Source organism: Schistocerca nitens, chromosome 7 (genome assembly GCF_023898315.1).
Source record: "Schistocerca nitens isolate TAMUIC-IGC-003100 chromosome 7, iqSchNite1.1, whole genome shotgun sequence".
Taxonomy (NCBI): Eukaryota; Metazoa; Arthropoda; class Insecta; order Orthoptera; family Acrididae; genus Schistocerca; species Schistocerca nitens.
The window spans coordinates 491,600,514-491,628,059 of record NC_064620.1 but is presented as its reverse complement, the minus strand read 5'-3'; the positions used below and the strand labels follow the sequence as shown (position 1 = coordinate 491,628,059).

The following is a 27,546-nucleotide window of genomic DNA, read 5'->3' as shown; positions in this document are numbered from 1 at the left end:
GGGCATCATCGGACGACAGCTGTAGCATCATCCACAAACGGCATTAGCCGTTCATGTGTTGACCGACCAAGTGCAACAGGCGTGGAACTCCGTTCCACAAACCGACATCCAGTACGTTTAAAATGCAGTCCAGGCACATTTACCAGCTTGCATGCAACATTCTGGTGGTTACGCCAGTTACTGATGTACCAGCATTTCACCTTTGCGGTGGCTTACCTCGTGCTTACCTCAACCTTAATGCAATATTAATCACTTAAATCAGTTTTATAGACATATTTATTCCATAAATTTCATTACTCTACATTAATTACCATTGGGTGCTATGATATTTTCGTTCCATCAGTGTATATCAGTACTTTGCCACTGTGAAATGCATGGCAGAGGGTTGCACTAGATATCAGGTTTTCTTCAGTTTCATTCACGTATCGAACACAGGGAGAATGATTGTGTAAATGCCTCTATGAGTGCTGTAATTAATCTGAATCTTTTGTCCTCATGATCCCTATGGGAGCAATACGTGGAACGTTGTCGTCATTAAAACCGGTTCATAAAACTTTGTACGTAAGCTTTCTCTTGATATTTCGCGTCTATCTTAAAGTCTGCCAGTTGAGTTTCTTCACCGTCTTTCTGACACCCCGCCTTGGGTCATAAACACACGTGACCATTCGTGCTGCTCTTCTCTGTTTACGTTCAGTATCCACGGTTAGTCCTATTTCGGATGTCACACACTTGAACATTATTCTGGAATGTGTCGTATGAGAGAAATGTAAACAATCTCCTTTATAGACTGATTGCATTTCTGCAGTATTCTATCTATAAACAAGTCTACCATCAGCTTCACCCACGACTAAGCCTAAAAACTGTTACATCCATGTAGTTATAGTATTTGGCTGATTCCAGCCGCCACCGGTTGATATTTTAGCCACAGGAAACTGCATTTTTGTAAAGTGCAAAATTTTACGTTTCTGAACACTTAAAGTAAGTAGCCACTATTTGGACAACTTTGAAATCCCATCAATATCTGACTGAAAACTTATGCAGCTTCTCTCAGACAGTACATCATTATAGACAACTCTATCAGCTGCACAAAAACTGAGGTTACTGTTGATATAGTTCAGAAGGTCATTAAGGTACAAAATGAACAGCAAGGATCGTACACATCTCCCTGGGCACACCCAGTGTTACGTCTACAGCAGACGATGACTCTCGAGCCAAAATAGCATGCTGCACTCTCCCTTCCAAAAAATCGTCAATCCATCAGGATGTATCTTAATACCTCACATGATCGTACTTTTGACAGTAAACAGACGTGGTACTGAGTCAAATGTTTGACGGAAATCAAGAAATACTGCGTCTTCTAAAGCTTTCAGCATGACATGTGAGAAAAGTGTGAGTTGAATCTGGTATGATCGATGGTCTTAGAATCCATGCTGGTTCGCTTGGTGAAGGACTTCTCATCAATATATCTCACTATGTTTGAGTTGAAGCTATGTTCTAAAATTCTACAACAAATAGATACCGGTGGTAATGGAACATTCGAGAATATTTCCAAACGTACTAAAATACGCTAGAGTGTTGTCAAACATTATCGAACATTTTAGGAAGTCGTAGAACATACTGGAACATTATTCGATCTTCGGGATGATTGTTTTACTTTCTGGAACTTTTTACAGTATTACTCAGTACTCCAGGCGATCGTGACTGCTTCGACACTGAGTCCCCAGATGCTTCATGGCATTCTCAAAAGAAGTTCATTGGTTTGGTGATCTCTTTTAACACTCATATATTCGAAACTAACCGCTGCAGTTCCAGCGCGACAGCTTCTTCATAGATGTGAGATGGAGGTTTACCATACAATGTAACCTCCTTGGAGCTGCAGAAATGGGTTGCTGATCTATAGCGTCGTGCATGGACAAACTATGCTTAGATTTAAGTATCATGTATGAATGTGTGTATGTTCAGAATGTCCTCCCAAACCCGTGGATTGATTTCTATCATGTTCGTTACAGAAACAGTATGCATCACAAGTATCAGCACTGTTCTATCTATAGCCTTATAACTGCAACAGCAGTGGTTATGTTGGCAAAACCGTGTTTTCTTTCCAGCCCCTGGCTGCCAAAATGACAATAATTTTGTGCACGTACAGCCAAGTCACGCTACTTTGCAAAGAAACCTACATATCAGGGGCAGGAAATAGTTTTTCTGGCCTCAACATGTAAGCTGCCCTGCAAAACATTCATGTCATAATTGAGTACTATCACTGCTTTATGCACGTGCTTTGCATGGCGGCCTGTTTGCCAGGGGTAAATACATCATTTTCAGATCTTTGATGTGTAGCCTGACCTACACGACAAGCATTTTGTGCGAGAAGTATTGGCACCCTTTATTGAACTGTAATGCAGGAGCGACATGATCTGATGGGCATGGCTGGGGCCAGGTTGAGATGGAAAGAGTAGGGGATGGACAAAGTTTTTTTGAGGAGGAAATGGACAGAGAAAGGGGATGAGGTGAAGATGAATGAAGGAAGTGGATGCTAAAGAAGGTTGGTAGGTAGGTGGAAAATGAAGAGGGCGACATGAAGGTAGAGCTGGGTGTAGGAAGTGAACAAGTAGAGCAATAAGGTGGTGAACACAGTTGTCTTCTACATACGTGTTGGACACAAAATGCGGGCGAAGCCACAGGTGAGCCATGCACGGCTCGCATTTATCCCATTTATTGTTTGTCATCTTTTGTTACGGTAATGCCGCCTCGTTTTCTTATTCCATTTACTGGCGTCACTAGGTTGCTGGTTTGCTTGCCCGTCAGTGGCAGCAGCAGCGCGTATCGATAAGTGAACTGTCGTACCATCTCTGGAGCGACCGATAGTATTTCAGGGTCGTCGTGTGTCTGGCAGTCAGTTTGGGACGGACCAGCAGTGCAGTTGGCACGCAGAAGCAGTGAAGTCGGTTACGGAGTGCTGGTGAGGCGCCGACAGCCAGTGCTCGCCGACTGCTCGCGACACACATGAACTGTCCCACGGAGGGATATTGGAGCGGGATGACCGTTGATTGGTCCTTCGGTTGGTCGTCTCATCGGCCGACGTATATTTCGTCCTTACACCGTTTCTGGGCCTGGGTGGTTGGTTGGTTGGTTGTCGTGGAGTAGCGAGGAAGTCTCCGTGGCGCGTGACTGGCCGGGCCTGCTGGCGGCGTCCACACGTGGTCAGAGTGTGTGGTGCTGTTCCCATTGCTACGACGTCCGTGGCTCACCGATCCCGGACACGAAACTTGAGTCTTTACTTAATCTACCAGCCACCCCCAACTGTTCACATTGTGTCGTTTGAATTTCGTTGTGGCCTGTTGGGACATTCCCGCGAGCAACAACGTGCGTTTTCAAGTTGGTGAAATTCTAGCCGCCCTCCTATGGAATTTAACTTAATTTGATTAATTTTGAATTGAAGTTCACCAGCGGAATCTTCCGCCTTGTGGCCGTTAATGTTCCGCTTACATGCCCTGTCCGTTGACGTAAACTCAGGCAGTGTATTTTCCTCATCGTTTTCTGGTTGTCCAGCATGGCATGTAGTTTGACAGCTGAATGTGTAATTCGTTTTGGGCGCCGATACCTTCTACTCCCTGTTGTGTGCTGGTCGGGTGGAGCGGAAGGTATCCTGTCGCTTGGTCCATTGACTGTCTGTCGGTTGGGTTGCCGTCGGATTGAGAATTGTTGGGCCGACTGCCTGTCTCACCTAAGCGAGCGTTAGTGTTTGAATTACAAGCCGACAATTGGAAACTTCTGAGAGCCGTTTGATGTACTGCCTTTACTTATTTGTCTTTGTTGTTTGTTTATGTATGGCTTCTAGCTGATTTTAAACTGAAGTGGTTTTTCCCTCAAGGCGTGACATTATTTCGACCTTCAGCCTAATTTAGAGAAATGTTTTTAGATAAGGCCTTCTGCCTTTTAAATTCAAATCCCTGTTTTTGAGTCTTAAGTGATTGGCCTTCAGCCGGTTTTAAATTAGTTTTGCCCTTCAGATGTGAGGTTGAATGGCGCATATAGCCGAGAATTAAGTTCTAAAATTCATGTTTGGCTTGCTCTGTTTTTAATGTTTTCTTTACTCTTGTAATGTTTGTCAAATGAATAAAGTAGTATGTTTGAGTGCAACTGACAGCCACTCATTTTGGCACCTTTCAACATCCTGCCCTGCGGGTATAGCAGGGGATCTCAACAGGGTAAAGGCTAGTTATATATGGGTGATCAAAAAGTCAGTATAAACTTGAAAACTTAATAAATCATGGAATAATGTAGATAGAGAGCTAAAAATTGACACACATGCTTGGAATGACACGGGGTTTTATTAGAACCAGGCGCTCCACCCCATATTGCTAGACGCGTGAAAGATCTCGTGCGCCCTTCGTTTGGTGATGATCGTGTGCTCAGCCGCCACTTCCGTCATGCTTGGCCTCCCAGGTCCCCAGACCTCAGTCCGTGCGATTATTGGCTTTGGGGTTACCTGAAGTCGTAAGTGTATCGTGATCGACCGACATCTCTAGGGACACTGAAAGACAACATCCGATGCCAATGCCTCACCATAACTCCGGACATGCTTTACAGAGCTGTTCACAACATTATTCCTCGACTACAGCTATTGCTGAGGAGCGCTGGTGGACATATTGAGCATTTCCTGTAAGGAACATCATCTTTGCTTTGTCTTACTTTGTTATGCTAATTATTACTATTCTGATCAGATGAAGCGCCGTCTTTCGGACATTTTTTGAACGTTTGTATTTTTTTTGTTTCTAATAAAACCCCATGTCATTCTAAGCATGAGTGTCAATTTCTACCTCTCTATCTACATTATTCCGTGATTTATTCAGTTTTAAAATTTATACAGACTTTTTGATCACCTGGTATGTTAATATTGATTACAGTTTTATATATCTCCACATCTTACTGTTGGAAATGGAAATATCAACCAATGTGAGGGCTGGCTTCCTGTTTTAGGACAATCTATCCAGTCAGCAATAAATTGGATGTCTTACGTGCCGTGTCAGACAACAGAACAACTGCAAACAAACGCCTGGCCGTATCGTGTAGATACAGCGAGACAAGAGTGAAAGATCTCGTGCGCCCTTCGTTTGGTGATGATCGTGTGCTGAGCCGCCACTTCCGTCATGCTTGGCCTCCCAGGTCCCCAGACCTCAGTCCGTGCGATTATTGGCTTTGGGGTTACCTGAAGTTGTAAGTGTATCGTGATCGACCGACATCTCTAGGGACACTGAAAGACGACATCCGATGCCAATGCCTCACCATAACTCCGGACATGCTTTACAGTGCTGTTCACAACATTATTCCTCGACTACAGCTATTGCTGACGAGCGCTGGTGGACATATTGAGCATTTCCTGTAAAGAACATCATCTTTGCTTTGTCTTAAAAATGGTTCAAATGGCTCTGAGCACTATGGGACTCAACATCTTAGGTCATAAGTCCCCTAGAACTTAGAACTACTTAAACCTAACTAACCTAAGGACATCACACACATCCATGCCCGAGGCAGGATTCGAACCTGCGACCGTAGCAGTCCCGCGGTACCGGACTGCAGCGCCAGAACCGCTAGACCACCGCGGCCGGCTTTGCTTTCTCTTACTTTGTTATGCTAATTATTACTATTCTGATCAGATGAAGCGCCGTCTTTCGGACATTTTTTGAACGTTTGTATTTTTTTTTTCTAATAAAACCCCATGTCATTCTAAGCATGTGTGTCAATTTCTACCTCCCTATCTACATTATTCCGTGATTTATTCAGTTTTAAAATTTATACAGACTTTTTGATCACCCGGTATGTTGATATTGATTACAGTTTTATATATCTTCACATCTTACTGTTGGAAATATCAACTAACGTGAGGGCTGGCTTCCTGTTTCAGGACAATCTATCCAGTCAGCAATAAATTGGATGTCATACGAGCTGTGCCAGACAACAGAACCACTGCAGACAAACGCCTGGCCATACCGTGTAGATACAGCGAGAAAGAGAGTGCTTGTTCGTTACCTGCGGCCGCAGCTGGACGGCGCGGCGGTAGAAGCGCTCAGCGCGGCCGGTGAGTCCGGCCACCCGCAGCGAGGAGGCGGCGGCCAGCGCGAGGTCGAGCCGCGAGGGCAGCAGGTCGGCCGCCGCCTCGAAGCGCAGAGCCGCCTCCGCGTGCCGCTGCTGGCCCGACAGGAACTGGCCTGCCACAACAACAAACCCGCTGCAGTGGTGGCTCGGCCGAAAGGGAATCTGCGTAGCACTTGTAGCGAGGGAATGAAGAATATCTGGACACTTTATGCTGGTTCTACATGCATGCTCTGCAAATCACATTTAAGTGCCTGGCATGGGGTTCATCGAACCACCTTCACAATTCTCTATTATTCCAGTCTCGTATAGCGCGCGGGAAGTATGAACACCTATATCTTTCCGTACGAGCTCTGATTTCCCTTATTTTATCTTTGTGATCATTTCTACCTATAGATTGGTGACTCCGTGGGGTGTTCCGTGCACCACGACCAAATAGTGGATAGAACTGGAAGGAGAATCAGCATTGGTCGTATTTTTTTGTTTTATCATCCGCAAAATCAATTTTCGGTCACTTAGTGACCTTTTTTTTCTTTATTGATTTTCAATTCCCCCCTGGCAGCAGCTTAGTACGCTGCTCTACAGCCTACAGCCTTTTTTAAAAAAAAGCGGAAGAAGAAAAGAAACAAGAAAAACAGGCGATAAAACGGTGACCTAAAGTGTAAAATGGCGAAAAAAAATGCGGAAAGTTAAAACAGAAAGCAAAAAGGGGTTGGCAATGATAGTAAAATACACAGGAATCAGACAAGTAACATAGTAGACACACAATTAAAAAACATGGCGACAGTCTGGTTTCTGTTCCCAAGAGATAAAAAATCACACCCAGCGACAGTACAATGGCCGTTCGCAACACTTCCCAAAAGACATAACACGGAACACTCACTGTAAAACACTCACTGTAAAACACTGCACGAAAATGGCGGCACAAAGATGACACTCCCGAGCCAAAGTCAGATGAGGGGGGGGGGACCTGGAGGAGGGGGAAAACAAGGAGGAAAAAACGAAAGGGGGGGAACCACGGAGGGAGAGGACTCATAAGGGGTGGGGGGAGAGGGGCAGGGCAGACGTGAGAGGGAATAAGAAGAGACAGAGGAGGGAAATGCAAAGGTCTCGGGGGAGAGAAGGGGGAAGAGAGAGGGGAGGTGGGGAAAAAAGAGGATGGAAGTGCGGGGAGAGGGAGCCCGGGAAAAGGACAGAGGAAAGGAGGGAGAGTGAGGATCAGAGTTGATAGGAGGGATAAATGGAGGGAGAGAGGGCATCATCCGGGAGGGGGAGTTGATGGAAGCCACCTTGAGAATAGAGATGAAGGGTGTAGAGATGGAGGATAGGGGGCGGGAGAGGAGAGGAGCGACCAGGGGGTGAGGGGGATTAAGGCGGCGGGAGGTGTAGAGGATGCGGATATGTTCGAGAAATAGGAGCAGATGGTGGAAAGAAATGAGGTCATAGAGGATCCGCGTGGGGGACGGGAAGCGTATACGGAAGGTGAGGCGGAGTGACCATCCTCAGTGCTAGAAGTTAAAAATTTTACAAAACGATCTGAGAGTGTAAAACAGAAAATCCCAAATGCACCTGTGTATGAACATAACAGTTGGTAGGAACATACCTGTAATATACAATTAAAATTGGTAAGCACTGGTATCAACAAGCTTAGAGCGATCACGTAAACTGAGACCGCTGTTTACATGCTCCTGTTCAGCAGACCTCGGTGTGACAGGGTTTGGAACGCCCTGTATGTGACATGTGTCATGTGAAGACTTAATATTACTGGTTCTGCAAGATATTAACACAAAATAACTCTTGTGCATTTGTGAATCATCAAGTAATTCAAATTTAAAATGTATGTAAAACACAAAGTAGACGAAGGGGGAAGGTAATATTTAAAATATATTGGCGTATTTAAACAAAAAAACAAGTTGCAAATCATAAAACAGATCGATAATAAGTTGTCAGAGTGCAGGACAAGTAAAAGAGAAAAAGACAATGAAAAAGAATAATATATGAATAACATGAAATGAGGTACAACACAGGTTTTTTAAAAAACATAATACCCACCATCTGGCATGGGAAGTTAGAAGTTCAACGTTCGTGATTTACGTAAAATGTTATGTTAAGACTAAGAAGTCAAATATATAAAAAACAGTAACAGTACGAAAATGCCATTACCTAATAATTAAAATACTGTGATACATAATGATAATTACAAAAAAGTTTGTAGGTGTCGATAAACAATTTTGTTAACATGATTAACTGGCATGATGATGTACCTCTCGTTTGTCCTGATTCTCCTTCCAATTCTATTCCTACCTCTGTAAGTCGGTGCCAATAAAATATTTTCGCATTCGGAGGAGAAAGTTGGTGATTGGAATTTCGTGAGAATATTCCGTCGTAAAGAAAAACACCTTTCTTTTAATCATGTCCATCCCAAATCCTGTATCATTTCTGTGACACTCTCTCCCATATTTCGCGATAATACAAAACGTGCTGCCTTTCTTTGAACATTTTCGATGTACTCAGTCAGTCCTATCTGGTAAGGATACCACACCGCGCAACAGTATTCTAAAAGAGGACGGACAAGCGTAGTGTAGGCAGTCTCCTTCGTACGTCTGTTACATTTTCTAAGTGTCCTGCTAATGAAACGCAGTCCTTGGTTAGCCTTCCCCACAACATTTTCTGTTTATTCCTTCCAATTTAAATTGTTCGTAATTGTAATTCCTAGGTATTTAGTTGAATTTACGGCTGTTATATTAGACTGATTTATCGTGTGACCGAAGATTAATGCGTTCTCTTTAGCACTCATGTGGATGACCTCACCTTCTTTAAGGTCAATTGCCACTTTTCGCACCATCTCAACATTTCTTCTAAATCTGTTAGCAGTTTGTTTCGATCTCCTGATGACTTTATTAGTCGATAAACGAGAGCGTCATCTGAAAACAACCGAAGACGCCTGCTCAGATTGTCTCCCAAATCGTTTATATAGATAAGGAACAGCAAAGGGCCTATAACACTACCTTTGGGAACGTCAGAAACCACTTCTGTTTTACTCGATGACTTTCCGTCAATTACAACTAACTGTGACCTCTCTGACAGGAAATCACAGATCCAGTCAGATAACTGAGACGATATTCCATAAGCACGCAATTTCACTACGAGCCGCTTGTGTGGTACAGTGTCAAAAGCCTTCCAGAAATCCAGAAATACGGAATCGATCTGAAATCCCTTGTCAATAGCACTCGGCACTTCATGTGAATAAAGAGCTAATTGTGTTTCACAAGAACGATGTTTACAGAACCCATGTTGACTGTGTGTCAATAGACCGTTTTCTTCGAGGTATATGTTCTAAAATCCTGCTGCATATCGACGTTAACGACATGGGCCTGTAATTTAGTGGATCACTCCTGCAACCTTTCTTGAATATTGGTGCGACCTGTGCAACTTTCCAGTATTTGGGTACGGATCTTTGGTCGAGCGAACAGTTGTATATGATTGTTGAGTATGGAGCTAATGCATCAGCATACTCCGAAAGGAACCTAATTGGTATACAGTCTGGACCAGAAGACTTACTTTTATTAAGTGATTTAAGTTGCTTCGCTACTCCGAGGATATTTACTTCTACGTAACTCATGATGGCAGCTGTTCTCGATTCGAATTCTAGAATATTTATTTCGTCTTCTTTTGTGAAGGTATTTCGCAGGGCTGTGTTCAGTAACTCTGCTTTAGCAGCACTGTCTTCGATGGTCGCTCCATTGCTATCGCGCAGAGAAGGCATTGATTGTTTCTTGCCACTAACATACTTCGCATACGACCATAATCGCTTTGGATTTTCTGGCAAGTTTCGAGACAAAGCTTCGTTGTGGAAACTATTATAAGCATCTCGCATTGAAGTCCGCCCTAGTCCGCAGCTCGTGGTCGTTCGGTAGCGTTCTCCCTTCTCGCGCCCGGGTTCCCGGGTTCAATTCCCGGCGGGGTCAGGGATTTTCTGTGTTTTGTGATGACTGGGTGTTGTGTGATGTCCTTAGGTTAGTTAGCTCTAAGTAGTTCTACGTTCTACGGGACTGATGACCATAGCTGTTAAGTCCCATAGTGCTCAGAGCCAATTGATAATTTTTTTTTTTAAAGTCCGTGCTAAATTTCGAGCTTCTGTAAAATATCGCCAATCTTGGGGATTTTGCGTCTGTTTAAATTTGGCATGTTTGTTTCGTTGTTTCTGAAACAGTGTTCTAACCCGTTTTGCGTACTAAGGAGGATCAGCTAGAGGAAACAGTCAGCTCGTTGATATGAAATCAGATACTGTAAAAGACTAAAATACGTATGATAAAATACGAAACTTACGAGCACTTGTTAAAAATTCTGCTCATTTCTAAGACTTTACCAAGCGATGTTCCCTGTCTAAGTCAGCCCTGGACGATGATCTATAACCAACTAGACGAGAGCTGCTCTTTTATGTTCAGAGTAACTTCTGTCCGCTGCCGTCCGGTCATTGGCGGATTGTACTCGTCCGGAAATTGGCCGAGGCGAAGTCGATGACCGTCCTCAGCGCCTGCCCTTGGTGCTCGTGGAACTCGCGCAAGTGGCGAGTACAATTTGTAAATTTGTGGTAAGGTCTTACGGGACCAAACTGCTTACGTAATCGGTCGCTAAGCTTACACACTACTTAATCTAACTTAAGGGGGGTAGGACGTCAAACGGGCCGACTTGGAGCAGGAGAGGCACCACAGGACATTTTATTTTCTTTTGTCTATACTTTTACAAATAAATTCATAAAAATTTGTCACCCTGACCAGGAAGGATTCGTGATTCACACTCAAAGCAGTGGAAGTGCAAAAACATAACAAAATAAATTTTTTTAGACACGAAATTTTATAATTTTTTCACTTACTGTTGGCTGCATTTGTTGCTATAGGTACATTTTTCTTCACAAGTAAGAGAGGTCCTTCGATGAATTTGCACAGCATACAAACCATACTTACAGGTGTATGAAACTCTAGAATCTTCCAAATATATTAAAAACTGTGTTAAGAATTGAGACAATTAACTACATAATTTGATTTTTTTCTAAACTTAACAGCTCATTCATTTTTTCATAAATTAAATAGATTCTAGAGTTTCGGACACCTGTAAGTATGGTTTGTATGCTGCACAAAATTCATCGAACAGTCTCTCTTACTTATGAAGAAAAGTGTACCTATAGCAACAAATGCAGCCAACAGTAAGTGAAAAAATTATGAAATTTCACATGTAAAAAAAATAATTTTGCTATGTTTTTGAACTTCCGCTGCTACGAGTGTGAATCCTGAATCCTTCCTGGTGATGCTGACAAAGTCTTATGAATTTACTTGTAAAAGTATAGACAGTGGAAATTAAAAATTCCTGTGGTGCCTCTCCTGCTCCAAGTCGGCCCGTTTGACGTCCTACCCCACTTAAACTAACTTAAACTATAGACAACACACACACCCATGCCCGAGGGAGAACTCGAATCTCCGACGGTGGGAGCCGCACAGAGCGTGACGCCTCAGACTGCGCGGCTAAGTGGCGAGTCTCTATGGCACTGGCACCAACTCGAATTTTTGCGCCTGTGGTACTTTTGCCCTGACTATGTCTTGTTCGGACGGCACAGCACAATTGTAATAGTGCTCCACAAGAAAGGAAGCATTCACGACATAAAGATTTATCTTACCTTAGCTATAGTCTGCGTTTTTGTGCAAAGCATTGTAAGTAGGCTGTTTAGGTTTTTTTTATTGGTAACGCCACCTCTGTATAAAAATCACTGGCTGTGCTGTGTGCAGTCTGTGTCTAGTTTGCATTGTTGTCTGCCATTGTAGTGTTAGGCAGCTGGCTGTGAACAGCGCGTAGCGTTGCGCAGTTGGAGGTGAGCCGCCAGCAGTGGTGGATGTGGGGAGAGAGATGGCGGAGTTTTGAAATTTTTAAAATTGGATGTCATGAACAGATATGTATATTGTGAGTTTTCAACACTATTAAGGTAAATACATTGTTTGTTCTCTATTAAAATCTTTCATTTGCTAACTATGCTTATCAGTAGTTAGTGCCTTCCGTAGTTTGAATCTTTTATTTAGCTGGCAGTAGTGGCGCTCGCTGTATTGCAGTAGTTGGAGTAACGAAGATTTTTGGTGAGGTAAGTGATTTGTGAAAGGTATAGGTTAATGTTACTCAGGGCCATTCTTTTGTAGGAATTTTTGAAAGTCAGGCGTAGACAGTGAAACAGGTAGTGAACAGGGAAGCATTATCGATCGATCGCTCGGCAACAGCTCGCCTCAGGAATCCGAAATGACAGGACACAATTTTGCAAATACTGTAGATTCAGGTTTTGCGTCCTCACCGTTTTCTCAAATGAGTCAAGACACATTTTCCGCTTGTCAAAATGTGAATGTTGCCGGTGCAAATTCACTGCCGAAAAGCACTGAGGAACATGTTTCAGACACCAGTTCATCATATTATTAACTTGTAAGTTCCATTTCACTGCACACATTTCTGTTGGTCATAGTATATGGACAATATGTGAGAAGTAGGGACTGTTAGTGTTTGCACGTGTGTTAATAATTCAGGAAGGGACTGGATAACAGCATTGCTGGTTCTAAGGACAATTCCAAAAACTTTGTGAGTGCACAAGTGGTGGTTTATGGACTTGCTATATTGTCCGCAAGACTCTTCAATGGTGATTGTGCACCTGCACAGTCACAACAGATGGCTGCTGGCCATTTCTACAAGGACTACAGTGGGTCTACACCTCTGGTGGCCCACCAATACCGTAATCTCTACCAGGACTACAGTGGGTCTGCTCTGTGATGACCTACCTACCAATACTCTTCAAAACTTCGACTGACTCTGCTGTGGGTTTGCTCTGTTGTGGTCCATTACCTGTCAGCATGTCGAGAGTCAGCACTGTCTTTCCGTTGGAAGGACAACACTACTTCTTCAAGACTGCATGGAAATCCACTACTTCTGTGTGCAATTTCTTTTACTAATGAGACTTTGTGAAAAAAAAACTGTAATTACTATTATGATGAATGATCAGAACTATCTTTATGGACTGTGAGAAAATTTTAGCTTTTGACCAACATTGTATCAATAAGTGTGTGCATTTGATTTCTTTGTTATTGTAATTACGATTATGAAAAATTTTAACAAATATGTATTCCCCAGTGCCCAAAACAATTTGTAAAATTTTTTGTGGGGAGCATGGGGGCTATGTAAGTAGGCTGTTTAGGTTTTTTTATTGGTAACGCCACCTCTGTATAAAAATCACTGGCTGTGCTGTGTGCAGTCTGTGTCTAGTTTGCATTGTTGTCTGCCATTGTAGTGTTAGGCAGCTGGCTGTGAACAGCGCGTAGCGTTGCGCAGTTGGAGGTGAGCCGCCAGCAGTGGTGGATGTGGGGAGAGAGATGGCGGAGTTTTGAAATTTTTAAAATTGGATGTCATGAACAGATATGTATATTGTGAGTTTTCAACACTATTAAGGTAAATACATTGTTTGTTCTCTATTAAAATCTTTCATTTGCTAACTATGTCTATCAGTAGTTAGTGCCTTCCGTAGTTTGAATCTTTTATTTAGCTGGCAGTAGTGGCGCTCGCTGTATTGCAGTAGTTGGAGTAACGAAGAATTTTGGTGAGGTAAGTGATTTGTGAAAGGTATAGGTTAATGTTACTCAGGGCCATTCTTTTGTAGGAATTTTTGAAAGTCAGTTTGCGTTGCGCTAAAAACATTGTGTGTCAGTTTAAGGACAGTCGTGTATAATTGTTCAAAGGGTACGTTTCAGCATTTACAAGAATGTTATTAAATCGTGTCAGTCCCATCCTTGACGCAGCTCAGCCTATTGAGTAGATTGGCTTCCGCAACAGCTTCAGCACACTAAACTGTGTTATTGTTCTCTGGGAAGTAACATGCTGAGCAAATGAATATCGGACGCCCCAATGCATAGCCTTCGTACATTCTGAAATGGCTTTTGATTCAGCTAGCCACCATGCTGTCGTCCAAGCCTTATGTGAGCCGGGGTGGAGGTGCCTATATTAAAATCCACTAACATATGTACGAAACTTCTACAGTTTTTCTTAGTGTCAGAGAGCCAATTGAAGAGTTTCCAATTCACCGAAGAGTGAAACAAGGGGACCGTATCCATCCCAATGTACTCACTGGCGTCCCGAAAATGACAATGTCAATACCGAACTGGGAAAAAGAAGGAAACAGAGTCAACGGAAAGAAACCTTGAGATTTACTGTTGGAAATGATTTTGACGAACTGCAAGCGTCCGTATCAGATGTCGCATCGGGAAAGTCAGACAGTGTGACTGAACATATGACTTTTTGAGACAAATTTTATGTTACAAAATAGAACATTGTAGAAATAACTCAATAACTCACTACTGGACACTTCAGAGAGCACATATACGTTTTTCAGCTTGTAAATCTTTCGATGTATCATGCTGAGCTGTGAGACATTTGGAAGACATTCCGCTGTCTTGGAGTAAAACATTGCACTAAAACTGAAAAAAACTGTTTTTGTTTAACGTGCCTTTCGCGATATACAACTGTGATTCCTGGACGCTTGATGAATATACGAGTCGGAAACTTCAAAACCGCATAGAGGGGCTTGTAAAAGTCTATGTTGGGATTTACTAGGAAAGGCAAAAAAGGTTAGAACACGTTAGAACATTCACTGACGTCACAGGTATCGTAAAGCGAACGGCCAGTATGAAACGGCAAGGGCCGGCTATATTGCCAGAGGGACAAAGGCGGTGCCTTCCAAGACGGAGATAGACCACGAGAAGGACCTCCAGACCTGAGGAAAATCGCTTGAATCAACCGGCTGAATATCGGCTAAGTCCTTTCATAATGGAGGAAGATGTTGCAGACATACCTGGGCTCAATACTTAACAGAAGCCACATAATTTAATGATGGAAATGGGTGAAGGTTGTATCGATGAAAGTCGTCAAACCGTACAAAACAGTTCAGTCGGAAACTTCAGCGTTATGAAGCGTGTACATCGGTGTTATTCCTTACAGTCCTACGATCAGCCCGTAATTGCTTCAGTTAGTAAATAATAACAAGGATGTCTATATTTACACTAGACTTTTCAATACGTTCGCACACAGATACTTCAGTCATTTTAAAAACGAGGAGAGATAGCAAGTATCATTCCACATGGTTCGATAATGAGTCAATGTGGTTTAGTTGATAACTGAAATGAAGGATGTCGATAGCTATGCTAGGCTTTTCACTCAGTACATACACGGGTGCATCAGTCATTGAAAAACCGATGAGGTATTGAAATTCCTGTTCCACAGGGTTAAATACTTGGTCAATTCCTAATTCTGTGGACGTCGTCTACAAAATTTTAAGTCAGTCAAGAGGCAAAACAGATCCATTTTGCGGCTAACATAAAGTTTACAGCACCGTGACCAAAACCAATAATAATTTGTTTCTGGATACTATTAACCAATTATCCACATCGTAAAGAAAACAGCCAGTATGAAACGGCAAGGGCCTGCCATATTGCCAGATGGACAAAGGCGGTGCCTTCCAATATGGAGATAGACCACGAGAAGGACCACCAGACGTGAGGAAAATCGCTTGAATCAACTGGCTGAATATTGGCTAAGTCCTTTCATAATGGAGGAAGATGTTGCAAACATACCTGGGCTCAATACTTAACAGAAGCCACATAATTTAATGATGGAAATGGCTGAAGGTTGTATCGATGAAAGTCGTCAAACCGTACAAAACAGTTCAGTCGGAAACTTCAGCGTTATGAAGCGTGTACATCAGTGTTATTCCTTACAGTCCTACGATCAGCCCATGATTGCTTTAGTTAGTAAATAATAACAAGGATGTCCATATTTACACTAGAATTTTCAATAAGTTCGGACACAGATACTTCAGTGATATTAAAAATGAGGAGAGGTAGCAAGTATCATTCCACATGGTTCGATACTGAGTCAATGGGGTTTAGTTGATAACTGAAATGAAGGATGTCGATAGTTATACAAGGCTTTTCACTCATTACATACACAGGTGCATCAGTCATTGAAAAACCAATGAGGTATTCAAATTCCTGTTCCACAGGGTTAAATACTTGGTCAATTCCTAATTCTGTCGACGTCATCTACAAAATTTTAAGTCAGTCAAGAGGCAAAACAGATCCATTTTGCGGGTAACATAAAGATTAGAGCACCGTAACCAAAACCAATAATAATTTGTTTCCGGATGGTATTAACCAATTATCCACATGTTGATCAAAATTGTAACTAAAAATCTGTTTTGCAGGCCAGCTAAAAGTTTTGTATTCAGCTGCTTTTGCAATATCAACATCTTGCAAAATTCTGTAAAGTAAGTCTACACATTAACATATTTGACGTATTTTAGGAGTTAGCTACTATTACCCAAGGTTAATCACTTCACAAAAGAGTAACTGTAATTATGTGTTAGATGCACACAACCACGATTATATTGATGTGTGTGAGTAAGTGGTAACAGTAACCAGTTTTTGACTAACAACCTTTGCCGTTAACAACACATTTGAAAGTAAGAAGGTTTTCACAAAATAGCACTGAAGAAAGAAAAAGTATTTTCTCTTCCTGCAAGCGAATCACGCAATACATTTCGAGATGGTTGGCGATTAACCCTGCTTGAAAATCTACAAAGGATAATGTTATCACAGACCGTAAGTGTATTACATACAGAATTATGGTTCTGAAATTCGTGATGCAAAATGATGAGAAACCTTTTATTTCAATCACAGAAGTTTACAAACTCAGTTACAAGTTACTAAATTGCATGTGTAAGGTAATATTAAGAATTTTGTTCAAGTCATTTGTGCAGCTTTTGTTCCGATAACGCGTCTCTCGTCACAAAATTTGTAGCCAACATCCTTGTAAAGAAAGTATTGCTAACTATTTGGCCAAAAATACGAAAGATGGGACAGGATAGTAGACTGTACAGACTACTGAATACAAGGAGAGAAAAAAATTAAGGCGAAAGTTATAAACGTTGCTTAGAAGGAGAGGTTTGTGAAACACTGAAATTTGGCAGTGTACACAAGAATAAAGAAACCTGCTAGCTCCACTGTGAGACTGTACTGAACAGCCGATGCTGGTATATTATAAACTGATTAACAGAAGTTAACAATACATTTTTTTAACAAAAACATTGATGTGAAGTAATTACCGTACCATTAAGAACATGTTTCAGAAATAAGACGTATGTAATTCAGTACAACGCAGAAGGCAATACTAGACTCAGACTCTGAGAAACCGTCAGTGGAAGAAAGTGTAAGTTTCTAAGCACTGTAAATGTAGGTTGACATTGCAATGCGTCTGTTTACATAGCACTTTCATTTCCGCACAGTATGTTTCGCCTTTTTGTGAATAGTGATTCTTATAGTTTCTATAATCTGTAAGAATTGCCTTTAAACGATTTAGAACGATCGATATAAGCTGTTTAGGAACCTCTGTGTTTCATTGGTCATTTTAGGTCTTTGGCGAGTCAGTTTGCTCTGGATCTATAGTATCCGTTCGAGGGTATAGACATGTGTTCCTTCTCGTTTAAAAGTAGCATGCCATCAATTCCTGCGCACTTGTTGTTCACACTTGGTCGAAGGCTCATTTTGTGCTATATTCTGACTTTAAGGAGGAAGATGCCTTTGCTGACAGAGGTCCACGCTGTTGAGCAGACGCTTCAATGCATAACCAGTCGGGTCAGGCCAACTACATTTAGTTACTGTGATGAAGGGAAGTGGCAGCGCTGGAGCGGGAATGTTTGCTTGTATCACTCCGAGAGTCGCTATCCTGAGACGTGTTTCCACACTGTTTAATAGGTGCTCATAGGTTGCTATCGCCAGCTATTTGTAAGCTGTTTATTTCATCACTTACTGCTTTACTTCACTCTGAGATATTATGGATTCAAAGATGTGAACCTCTGCTGAAGTCCAACATTAAATTTTTCCCGGTATCTGATCACGTATTTCAGAAGACGTTGCTTTGGTTTCAAAGTTGAATCTTGGAAATGTATTTTGAAATATCACTTTTGGGGTGTACAAATTTTCTCTTGTATCTGAAGTCAATTTATTATCAATCCATTGCTTGTTAAACCCACTTTTTACGAATTCATTTAATCGAAAACCTTATAAGTTGTTATATTTCATGTACTTGAAGCTGCCTGCCATTATGGCTGGGCGCTGTCGTGTAGTCTTCCGTAAGTAACTTATGTGAGTTACAGTAATTCGAATGAGTAGCCGCTCATCAACGGACTGGCCACCTAGAATTATGAGTAATGTTACGAAGAATTTCTCTGCACGCTAATTCGGTTTCAGGCACTGCTAACAAGTAGGTGGATCGCCGTGTACTATAGTGCTACTGTGAGGCATCGTGTTGTGTAGCCTCACTTAACGGTTACAATGTTATGTACACAGGCAGCGATGGCTTTTATATGATTCCACTAATTAATTAATTATTTTCGGCATTCTGAATTTATGTGTGCACAAGTTGGGAGACAGCCCCATTCCACAGCTGGTCACTACAAGCAGAAAGCTAACACATGCTTTAAACTTTTGCCGCTACGAACTGCTGTCATCATGTGTTACTTACAATTATGATAGATTGAGGATCCCATTTCTTTTCGTTGCGCTGAATTTATGGAAGTGTATATTGTGTGACTACTTTCTAGTCACTACACGAGTCAGTTCATGTCACTAAGTTTGTTACGTTGGATATTAGAAATACGAGTATACATTCTACATATCATGAAAGTATTCAGGGCTTATTTGTCACTACTTATGAGTGGTAGTGACACATAAACACACACACACAAACACACACACACATACACGTGCATGTTGTTTCAGGGATAGTAAATATTTTAGGAGGTGGTAAAATAAATCAGTTTAAATATAACATTCCATATAACATGTGTCCAGTTTTTATTGTTTTACAGAGACATAGCTGTTCGAATGTAACTCAAAAAAATACTTAGTCAAGGTGTCAACCAAATGATTATGTTCAAAGTTGATTTTCGCAATTCACGTCTACGACTTCATTGCACTTTGGAATTATCGTAAAATACCACATGTAGCTCTTGTGAGGGCGCCTCTGCCTTCTTCCATACGGACAGCGCTATTCATAATCCCAACGATCAATTTTTCTTCTTTGTTTACTTTTTGTATGCAGACGTTGCCTTCAAAATGTAACCAGGTAAGATCATGGGACACTCATAGCCTGAAAGATGACTATTTCTGTCGTTTCATGTTATGGAGAATTTTAGGTTTGATTATGTGTCACCTGATGACTCGAATGCAATGGAGCACTCTCATACTTTAAGAAAATATCCATACTTGTAGCCAAAGGAACCTCTCCTAACAATGCTAGAGGCCTGTTTTCAAGAAGTTCAGACTATGGTGCTCTGTAAGACTGTTTCGGTAACACAACAGGACCATTCACCCCATTATCTGTCATACCTTACCATACATTTTCAGAGCAGCGTTCCACGGAGGTGGGTTTTAGTCGAGTCACCGACCTAAGCTACGATTCTTATTGATACCTTGAGGAATGAACGTGGCTTCATTAGCAAACAGTTGTCATGGTATTATTCGGCCATTTGCTAACTAGCCCGTGACAAAATTTCAATCGGTTACCTTCACCTCCATCTCGCTGTAAATGATATAAATAGAGACATTGCATGCTTAATGTCCGTCACATTGTTGCGGAACACCAATACATGTAGGAATTCTGTGTGTGCTTGTTGAAGTACTACGCTATACCAACTGAATGTCTTCTATTTCATCCACACTATGTTCATTTGTACGTTCAGATGAGACAAGCCTGCACCAGTATTACACAGCTTAGTGAAAACTTGAGGAAACAGTCTTAAATAAAATAATCTGCAATTTGGAAATCACGTGTTCGGATATTTCAGAATGCAACCACTAATATTAGTGAAGCTTCGATTATCGAGCAGTCTGAGTTAAACAGGCCCTTCAAAAGCACACAAAAAATGGTTCAAATGGCTCTGAGCACTATGGGACTTAAGTGCTGAGGTCATCAGTCCCCTAGAGCTTAGAACTACTTAAACTTAACCAACCTAAGGACATCACACACATCCATGCCCGAGGCAGGATTCGAACCTGCGACCGTAGCGATCGCGCGGTTCCAGACTATAGGGCCTAGAACCGCTCGGCCACTCCGGCCAGCTCAAAAGCACACAAGGTCAAAGTGTAAAAACAAATATATTTAAAAATGAAGTCATCGTCCTACTTTAAAAATGGCAACACCAAACCCTCTGCTCCTCTTATCCATTTTACTGCCCATCCGCCAAAACGTTTCTTTCGTAAAGTGGTGAGCATCGGTCACATCAACCACGTTCCAGTGCACTGCTAGAACATGTGTACGGCTCTGATAGAAAGCACTGAGCTATCAGAATGTTCATAACATTCAAAACATGTCACCACGGACGTGGAGAGATATCATGTCAGTGATTATCTGTGCAAAATCGTTCACATTTATCCTTGTAAAGTCATCCTCGAAAAACATTCAAATAACCATTGAAGAAAGCATTACCGTTCTCGCCATTCTCTACATTAATTACATAATGAAAACGTTGGACTGCTATTTCCAATTCCTCAGTTGAGTTTCACATCCTTCCTTATCTATATGTAACACCACTAAGCTCTCTTCTGCGCCTTTCAAGTGGTCACTAGTCTCATACATATAGTTGACAATCACCCCTCTGCCGCAGTTGACCATTCTAAAAGCGTCTGGAAGCTCCGTATATCTTGCTGCAAATTTCCTACTTGTTTGTCGCATATAATTTGCTTCACACAATGTCGACTGTACTTTATAAATACCTTCCTGTTCAGATTTGCTTATTCGACTTCATGCTTTAACTATATATATTATTGCGTTTTTGCCATGATCGACAACTCGATGTTGTCTGGCCGAAAAATTTTTATAAAATCTCGTATAGTGGTGATCCTCTTATCGCTTGCTGTTTCTTCTTTCCGTTTGGCTCAAAAAATGGTTCAAATGGCTCTGAGCACTATGGGACTCAACTGCTGTGGTCATAAGTCCCTTAGAACTTAGAACTACTTAAACCTAACCTAACCTAAGGACAGCACACAACACCCAGCCATCACGAGGCAGAGAAAATCCCTGACCCCGCCGGGAATCGAACCCGGGAACCCGGGCGTGGGAAGCGAGAACGCTACCGCACGACCTCTTTCCGTTTCTTCTTGCCTCTATGGATAAGACGATTTACCAGCTTTGCATCGTAATGCCGGCCGCGGTGGTCTCGCGGTTCTAGGCGCGCAGTCCGGAACCGTGCGACTGCTACGGTCGCAGGTTCGAATCCTACCTCGGGCATGAATGTGTGTGTTGTCCTTAGGTTAGTTAGGTTTAAGTAGTTCTAAGTTCTAGGGTACTGATGACCACAGCAGTTGAGTCCCATAGTGCTCAGAGCCATTTGAACCATTTTTTTGCATCGTAATCCATTATTTACTGCTAGCTGTGTTTCTCACTTTTTTCCTTTTTTAGTTATCAGTCTTCTGACTGATTTGATACGGTCCGCCAAGTATTCCTCCCTATTGCGAAACTTTTCAGTACGAGTAACCTACATCCTCAAATACTTAGTGGGGTACTCGAATCCCTGCCTTCCTAAAAAGTTTTCACATTCTACAGCTCCGTCTAGTATCGTAAAAGTAGATCCCCGCTGCCTTAACAGATGTCCTTTCATCCATCCCTTAGACTAGTCAGTGTGTTCCATATATTCCTCGCCGATATTGCACAGAACCTCCTTACTTTGACAGTTCACCTAATTTTCAACTTTCGTCTTTTGCACGACTTCTCAAATGTTTCGGTTCTCTTCTGTTCCTCTTTTCCCACAGTGCGTGTTTCATTACCATTTCTTCCTCAAATTAAAGTCTGTGTTTCATACCAGTAGACTTCCTTTTACCAGGTATGCCCTTTTGCCTGTGCTAGTCTGCTTTTTATGTTCTCTTTGCTCCATGCCGCATGGGTTATTTTGACGCCTAGGTATCAGAATTCCTTAACTTCGTCGACATCGTGATCATCAGTTCTGATGTTAAGTTTCTCTCTTTTGTCACTCCTGCTATTACTCATAACTTTCATCCTCCTTCGACTTACTCTCTGTCCGTGTTTTGTACTCATCAGACTGTTCATGCATTTCAACAAATCCTGTAATTCTTCTTCTCTTTTACTGAGGATGGCAACGTGATAAGGAAATCTTATCATTGACAGTGTTTCGCTTTGAATTTTAATATCTCTCTTGAAACTTTTATTCAGTTTCGTTATTGGTTCTTCGATGCATAGCGTGAAGAATGGGGCAAAATGCCCTGTCTTACACATTTTTTAGTACGAGCACTTCGTTGTTTCTCTTCCAGTCATATTGTTCCCGCTTGGTTCTTGTAACATTGTAAGAGAGTTGAATGAAAATTAATGCGTCCACCTTTTTTAATTGGGTTCGGATGAGAATATTTTAACAAATCAAACGCAGAACTATTCATTAGAATGTGATTTTTAATTACCAATATTTATTTTTCCACATAATCACCAGCCAATTGGATACATTTCTGCCAACGATGAACAAGTTTTCTGAAGCCATCATGGAAGAAGTCGACACTCTGTTTCTCAACCACAGTTTCACAGATCTCTCAGCCTCTCCGGGTCGTAATGGTGTACCCAAGTTTCGTCTCCTGTCACAATAGAATGGAGAAAGGCGTCATCTTCATTAATGCTGGAAGAGTTCCTGTCAAATTTCAAGTCTGTGGGCTTTCACTTAAGGAGTCAGCATCCGGGGTACGCATTGTGCACAGATCTTCCGATAGCCAAGCAAAGCAATAATGTGACCCACACGTTCTTGTGAAATGCCGATTGTGCTTGCAAGTTCTCTCTGAGTGATACGACGATCGTTCTGAATCAATCTGTCAACATTTTGCTTGTGAAACTCGGTGGTTGCTGTCATAGGATGTCCAACTCTTTGTTTATCACGCAGGTCAGATGTTCCCGCCTCAGCAACTTTAAACTTACTCGCCCAACGACACACAGTACTCACTTCAACACAATCACCATAAACTGCTTTCATTCTCTGATGAATCTCCTTTGGGGTGACAGCTTATGCTGTCAAGAATTCAATGACTGCACCTTGCTTCAATCGCATTGACCGACCTTCTGCGCAGGGTTCCATACTTTACACTGTAACAACACAAACGTTCAATGCTGAGGCTTCCCGCCAACTGGAGCTGTAGAGAAGAGGCTACGGAACAAGCCAGTACCTGCCGCATATGAATGCTGCCAACTGTTGAAGAGTTACGAAGGTTACTTTTCAGTCAACCCTCGTAAATTTCTCGGCTTTCTCTGTAGCTTGCCCTGTTTTTCTAGAATTTCGAACACCTTGCACCATTTGACATTATCGAACGTCTTTTCCAGTCGAGGAATTTTGTGAACTGGTCTTCATTTTTCTTTGGTCTTGCTTCCATTGCCTCTCTGGTGACCTTACCATTCCTAAAGCCTCACTGGTCTTCATCTAACATATACATAGGTTTCTTCTCCATTCTTCTGTATATTATTCTTGTCAGGGACTCGGATGTATGAGCTGTTAACCGCATAACGCGATTATTCTCATACTTGTCGGTTCTTGAAGTCTTCGGAATTGTGTGAACGATGTTTTTTTCCAGAAGTCTGGTGGTATAGCGCCAGTCTCATACATTCTACACATCAATGTGGACAGTCGTTTTGTTGCCACTTCCACCAATGATTTCAGAAATACTGATGGTACGTTATCTATACCTACTGCGTTACTTGTTCGTAAGACTTCCTAAGCTTTTTCAGATTCTGGCTTTAATGCTACATTTCTTATCTCTTCCCTCTTGACTTTTGTTTCTTCTTCTATCACGTCATCAGACAAGTCGTCCAGCTCATAGAGGCCTCAGTGTACTAATTCCACCTACCGTCTCTCTCCTTTGCATGTAACACTGGAATTACTATTGCACTATCAATATTACAACTCTTGCTTTTAATTGTATTAAAGATTGTTCTGAATTTGATATATTCTGATTCAGTCCTACCAACAATCATTCACTTCTCGATTTCTTCACATTTTTCATGCAGCCATTTCCCCTGATCTTCCCGCCACCTCCTATTAATTTAATTCCTAAGTGACTCTTATTTAAGTTCTCCTGAATTTCTCTGAACACAGCTGTCTAATAATGTTTAATACATTTAACCAAACTGCTTCTATTATAGGCACATTGTTTGTACAGGATTAATTCATACAGCGAGATGATGAGAGCTTAACTCCAGAAACGCGCTGCTGATGAATACATTCCTAACATTAGTGGTTGTATGCTAAGATATTTATAATGATTACGTTAACAAGTGCTGACTCTGCTCCTTAGTACCGACAGTATTAGAAATTCAGATAATCCTATACAAGCAACAGCGTTTCCATTATACACCCCGTACAGAAATACCATACCGACATACTCAGAATTTTTAAATACGTACGCGTCATACTTAAACCATAGCATAATAGCCGGAAAATCAATAAATAAACCTATAGCAACTGGTGTAACAACAAGCGAAATGCAAGCTTTTCTCAGTAAGTATCCGTATCTTTGCAAGAATAAAAATTGAACACATGTTACATGCAATGTTTTATTCGAATTAGCAAGAAATATGAATTCCTAAAATATTTGAATGTTGACAATTTTTCTCGAAACCCCAACGGCTTATCTCATAGTGTCTGTAATTCCTGCATTGAAAACCGCGGACACTAGCAGTAGCGGGCGTGTTTCCAGTGCACTACGACAAACCGAGGTACGTACCGAAGTGCTGGTGGACGCTGGGGTCTTCCGGCGCCAGCTGCAGCGCCCTCCTGAACCAACGCTCCGCCTCAGCCGCGCGGCTCCTCTGAAACGGAAAACCCTCCACTTTAGTCACCAATACACGCTCAATTTACTGCAGTACTGCAGTACTAGACACTGCTGGTTTTTCACCTGACTACAATACTAATCAGCACTGAAAGACCTGAGTCGAAACAAGGCCCCCGGAGTAGACAACATTCCATTAGAACTACTGACAGCCTTGGGAGAGCCAGTCCTGACAACACTCAACCATTTAGTGAGCAAGATGTATCAGACAGGCGAAATACCCTCAGACTTCAAGAAAAATATAATAATTCCAATCCCAAATAAAGCAGGTGTTGATAGATGTGAAAATTACCGAACTATCAGTTTAATAAGTCACAGCTGCAAAATGCTAACGCGAATTCTTTACAGAGGAATGGAAAAACTGATAGAAGCCGACCTTGGGGAAGATCGGTTTGGATTCCGTAGAAATGTTGGAACACGACTTATCTTAGAAGAAAGATAAAGGAAAGGCAAACCTACGTTTCTAGCATTTGTAGGCTTAGAGAAAGCTTTCGATAATGTTGACTGGAATACTCTCTTTCAAATTCTGAAGGTGGCAGGGGTAAAATACAGGGAGCGAAAGGCTATTTACAATTTGTACAGAAACCAAGTGGCAGTTATAAGAGTCGAGGGGCATGAAAGGGAAGTAGTGGTTGGGAAAGGAGTGAGACAGGGTTGTAGCCTCTCCCCGATGTTATTCAATCTGTATATTGAGCAATCAGTAAAGGAAACAAAAGAAAAGTTCGGAGTGGGTATTAAAATCCAAGGAGGAGAAATAAAAACTTTGAGGTTCGCCTATGACATTGTAATTCTGTCAGACACAGCAAAGGACTTGGAAGAGCACTTGAACGGAATGGACAGTGTCTTGAAAGGAGGGTATAAGATGAACATCAACAAAATCAAAACGAGGATAATGGAATGTAATCGAATTAAGTCGGGTGATGCTGAGGGAATTATATTAGGAAATGAGACGCATAAAGTAGTAAAGGAGTTTTGCTATTTAGGGAGCAAAATAACTGATGGTGGTCAAAGCAGAGAGGATATAAAACGTAGACTGGCAATGTCAAGGAAAGAGTTTCTAAGGAAGGAAAATTTGTTAACATCGAGTATGGATTTAAATGTCAGGAAGTCGTTTCAAAAAGTATTTGTATGGAGTGTGGCCATGTATGTAAGTGAAACATGGACGATAAATAGTTTAGACAAGAAGAGAATAGAAGCATTAGAAATGTGGTGCTACAGAAGAATGCTGAAGATTAGATGGGTAGATCACATAACTAATGAGGAGGTATTGAATAGGATTGGGGAGCAGAGGATCTTGTGGCACAACGTGACTAGAAGAAGGGATCGGTTGGTACGACATGGTCTGAGACATCGAGGGATCACCAATTTAGTACTGGATGGCAGCGTGGAGGGTGAAAAAAAATGGTTCAAATGGCTCTGAGCACTATGGGACTTAACTTCTGAGGTCATCAGTCCCCTTGAACTTAGAACTACTTAAACCTAACTGACCAAAGGACATCATACACATCCATGCCCGAGGGAGGGTTCGAACCTGCGACCGTAGCGCTCACGCGGTTCCAGACTGAAGCGCTTAGAATCGCACGGCCACACCGGATGGCTGGAGGGTAAAAATCGAAGAGGGAGACCAAGAGGTGAATACACTAAGCTGATTCAGAAGGATGTAGGCTGCAGTAGGTACTGGGAGATGAAGAAGCTTGCACAGGATAGAATAGCATGGAGAGCTGCATCAAACCATTCTCAGGACTGAAGACCACAACAACAACAACAGTACTAATCACTGTTGCCGGCCGCGGTGGCTTTGCGGTTCTAGGCGCTGCAGTCCGGAACCGCGGGACTGCTACGGTCGCAGGTTCGAATCCTGCCTCGGGCATGGATGTGTGTGATGTCCTTAGGTTAGTTAGGTTTCAATAGTTCTAAGTTCTAGGGGACTGATGACCAAAGATGTTAAGTCCCATAGTGCTCAGAGCCATTTTTGAACTAATCACTGTTGTTATTGTTGTTTTTCTTGAGTCGTGGAGAGAGGTTGTTATATCATGGCAGAATGAGCAACTTGGACAGTGGATGTGCAGCACGAGGTTTTCATTACAGATGTTCCATCATATGTAACCTAGTAATCAAGGATAACTTTTATGACGACAGCACTTCAGAAAGAGATAACTTATTTTAAGTTTGTAAGTTGCACGTGCGAGTTCAGTAATTATTGCTGTGCAAAGATTTCATTGTGTGCAATAATATGTATGAGTTGGTAATCATGTGTTCAGTAGTCTAAGTAATCTTCCCCTGATTAGATTAGTTAACCAGAATTGGATTAGGATTCAAGAAAACAAATTTTTGTAGCGGAAATACTTTGTAGAAGCAGAAATTATGATGTACGACAATGAATCGGGAGACAATGCTGATCGTTCATATTAGTTTCAGATTACTTATGGGTCATTAAGTACTGAATATAATTTCAAATTACTTCATTTCGTCCTTTGTAACTATTCAAAAAACATATTCTCACTATTCA

At 41.8% G+C, this 27,546-nt stretch overlaps 1 protein-coding gene across 1 annotated transcript in view; it reads right to left on the bottom strand.

Annotated features, from left to right (window-relative positions):
- Positions 1-5,937: 5,937 nt before the first annotated feature.
- The window catches only part of LOC126195703 (protein O-mannosyl-transferase TMTC2-like), a 607,124-nt gene continuing 585,515 nt past the window's right edge, over positions 5,938-27,546 (bottom strand). The window contains exons 9-11 of the mRNA XM_049934331.1: positions 24,933-25,017; positions 6,031-6,209; positions 5,938-5,946 (exon numbers count right to left, since the gene is read on the bottom strand). Coding sequence (XP_049790288.1) covers positions 5,938-5,946; positions 6,031-6,209; positions 24,933-25,017 — 273 coding nt within the window. The remainder of the gene's footprint in view (positions 5,947-6,030; positions 6,210-24,932; positions 25,018-27,546) is intronic.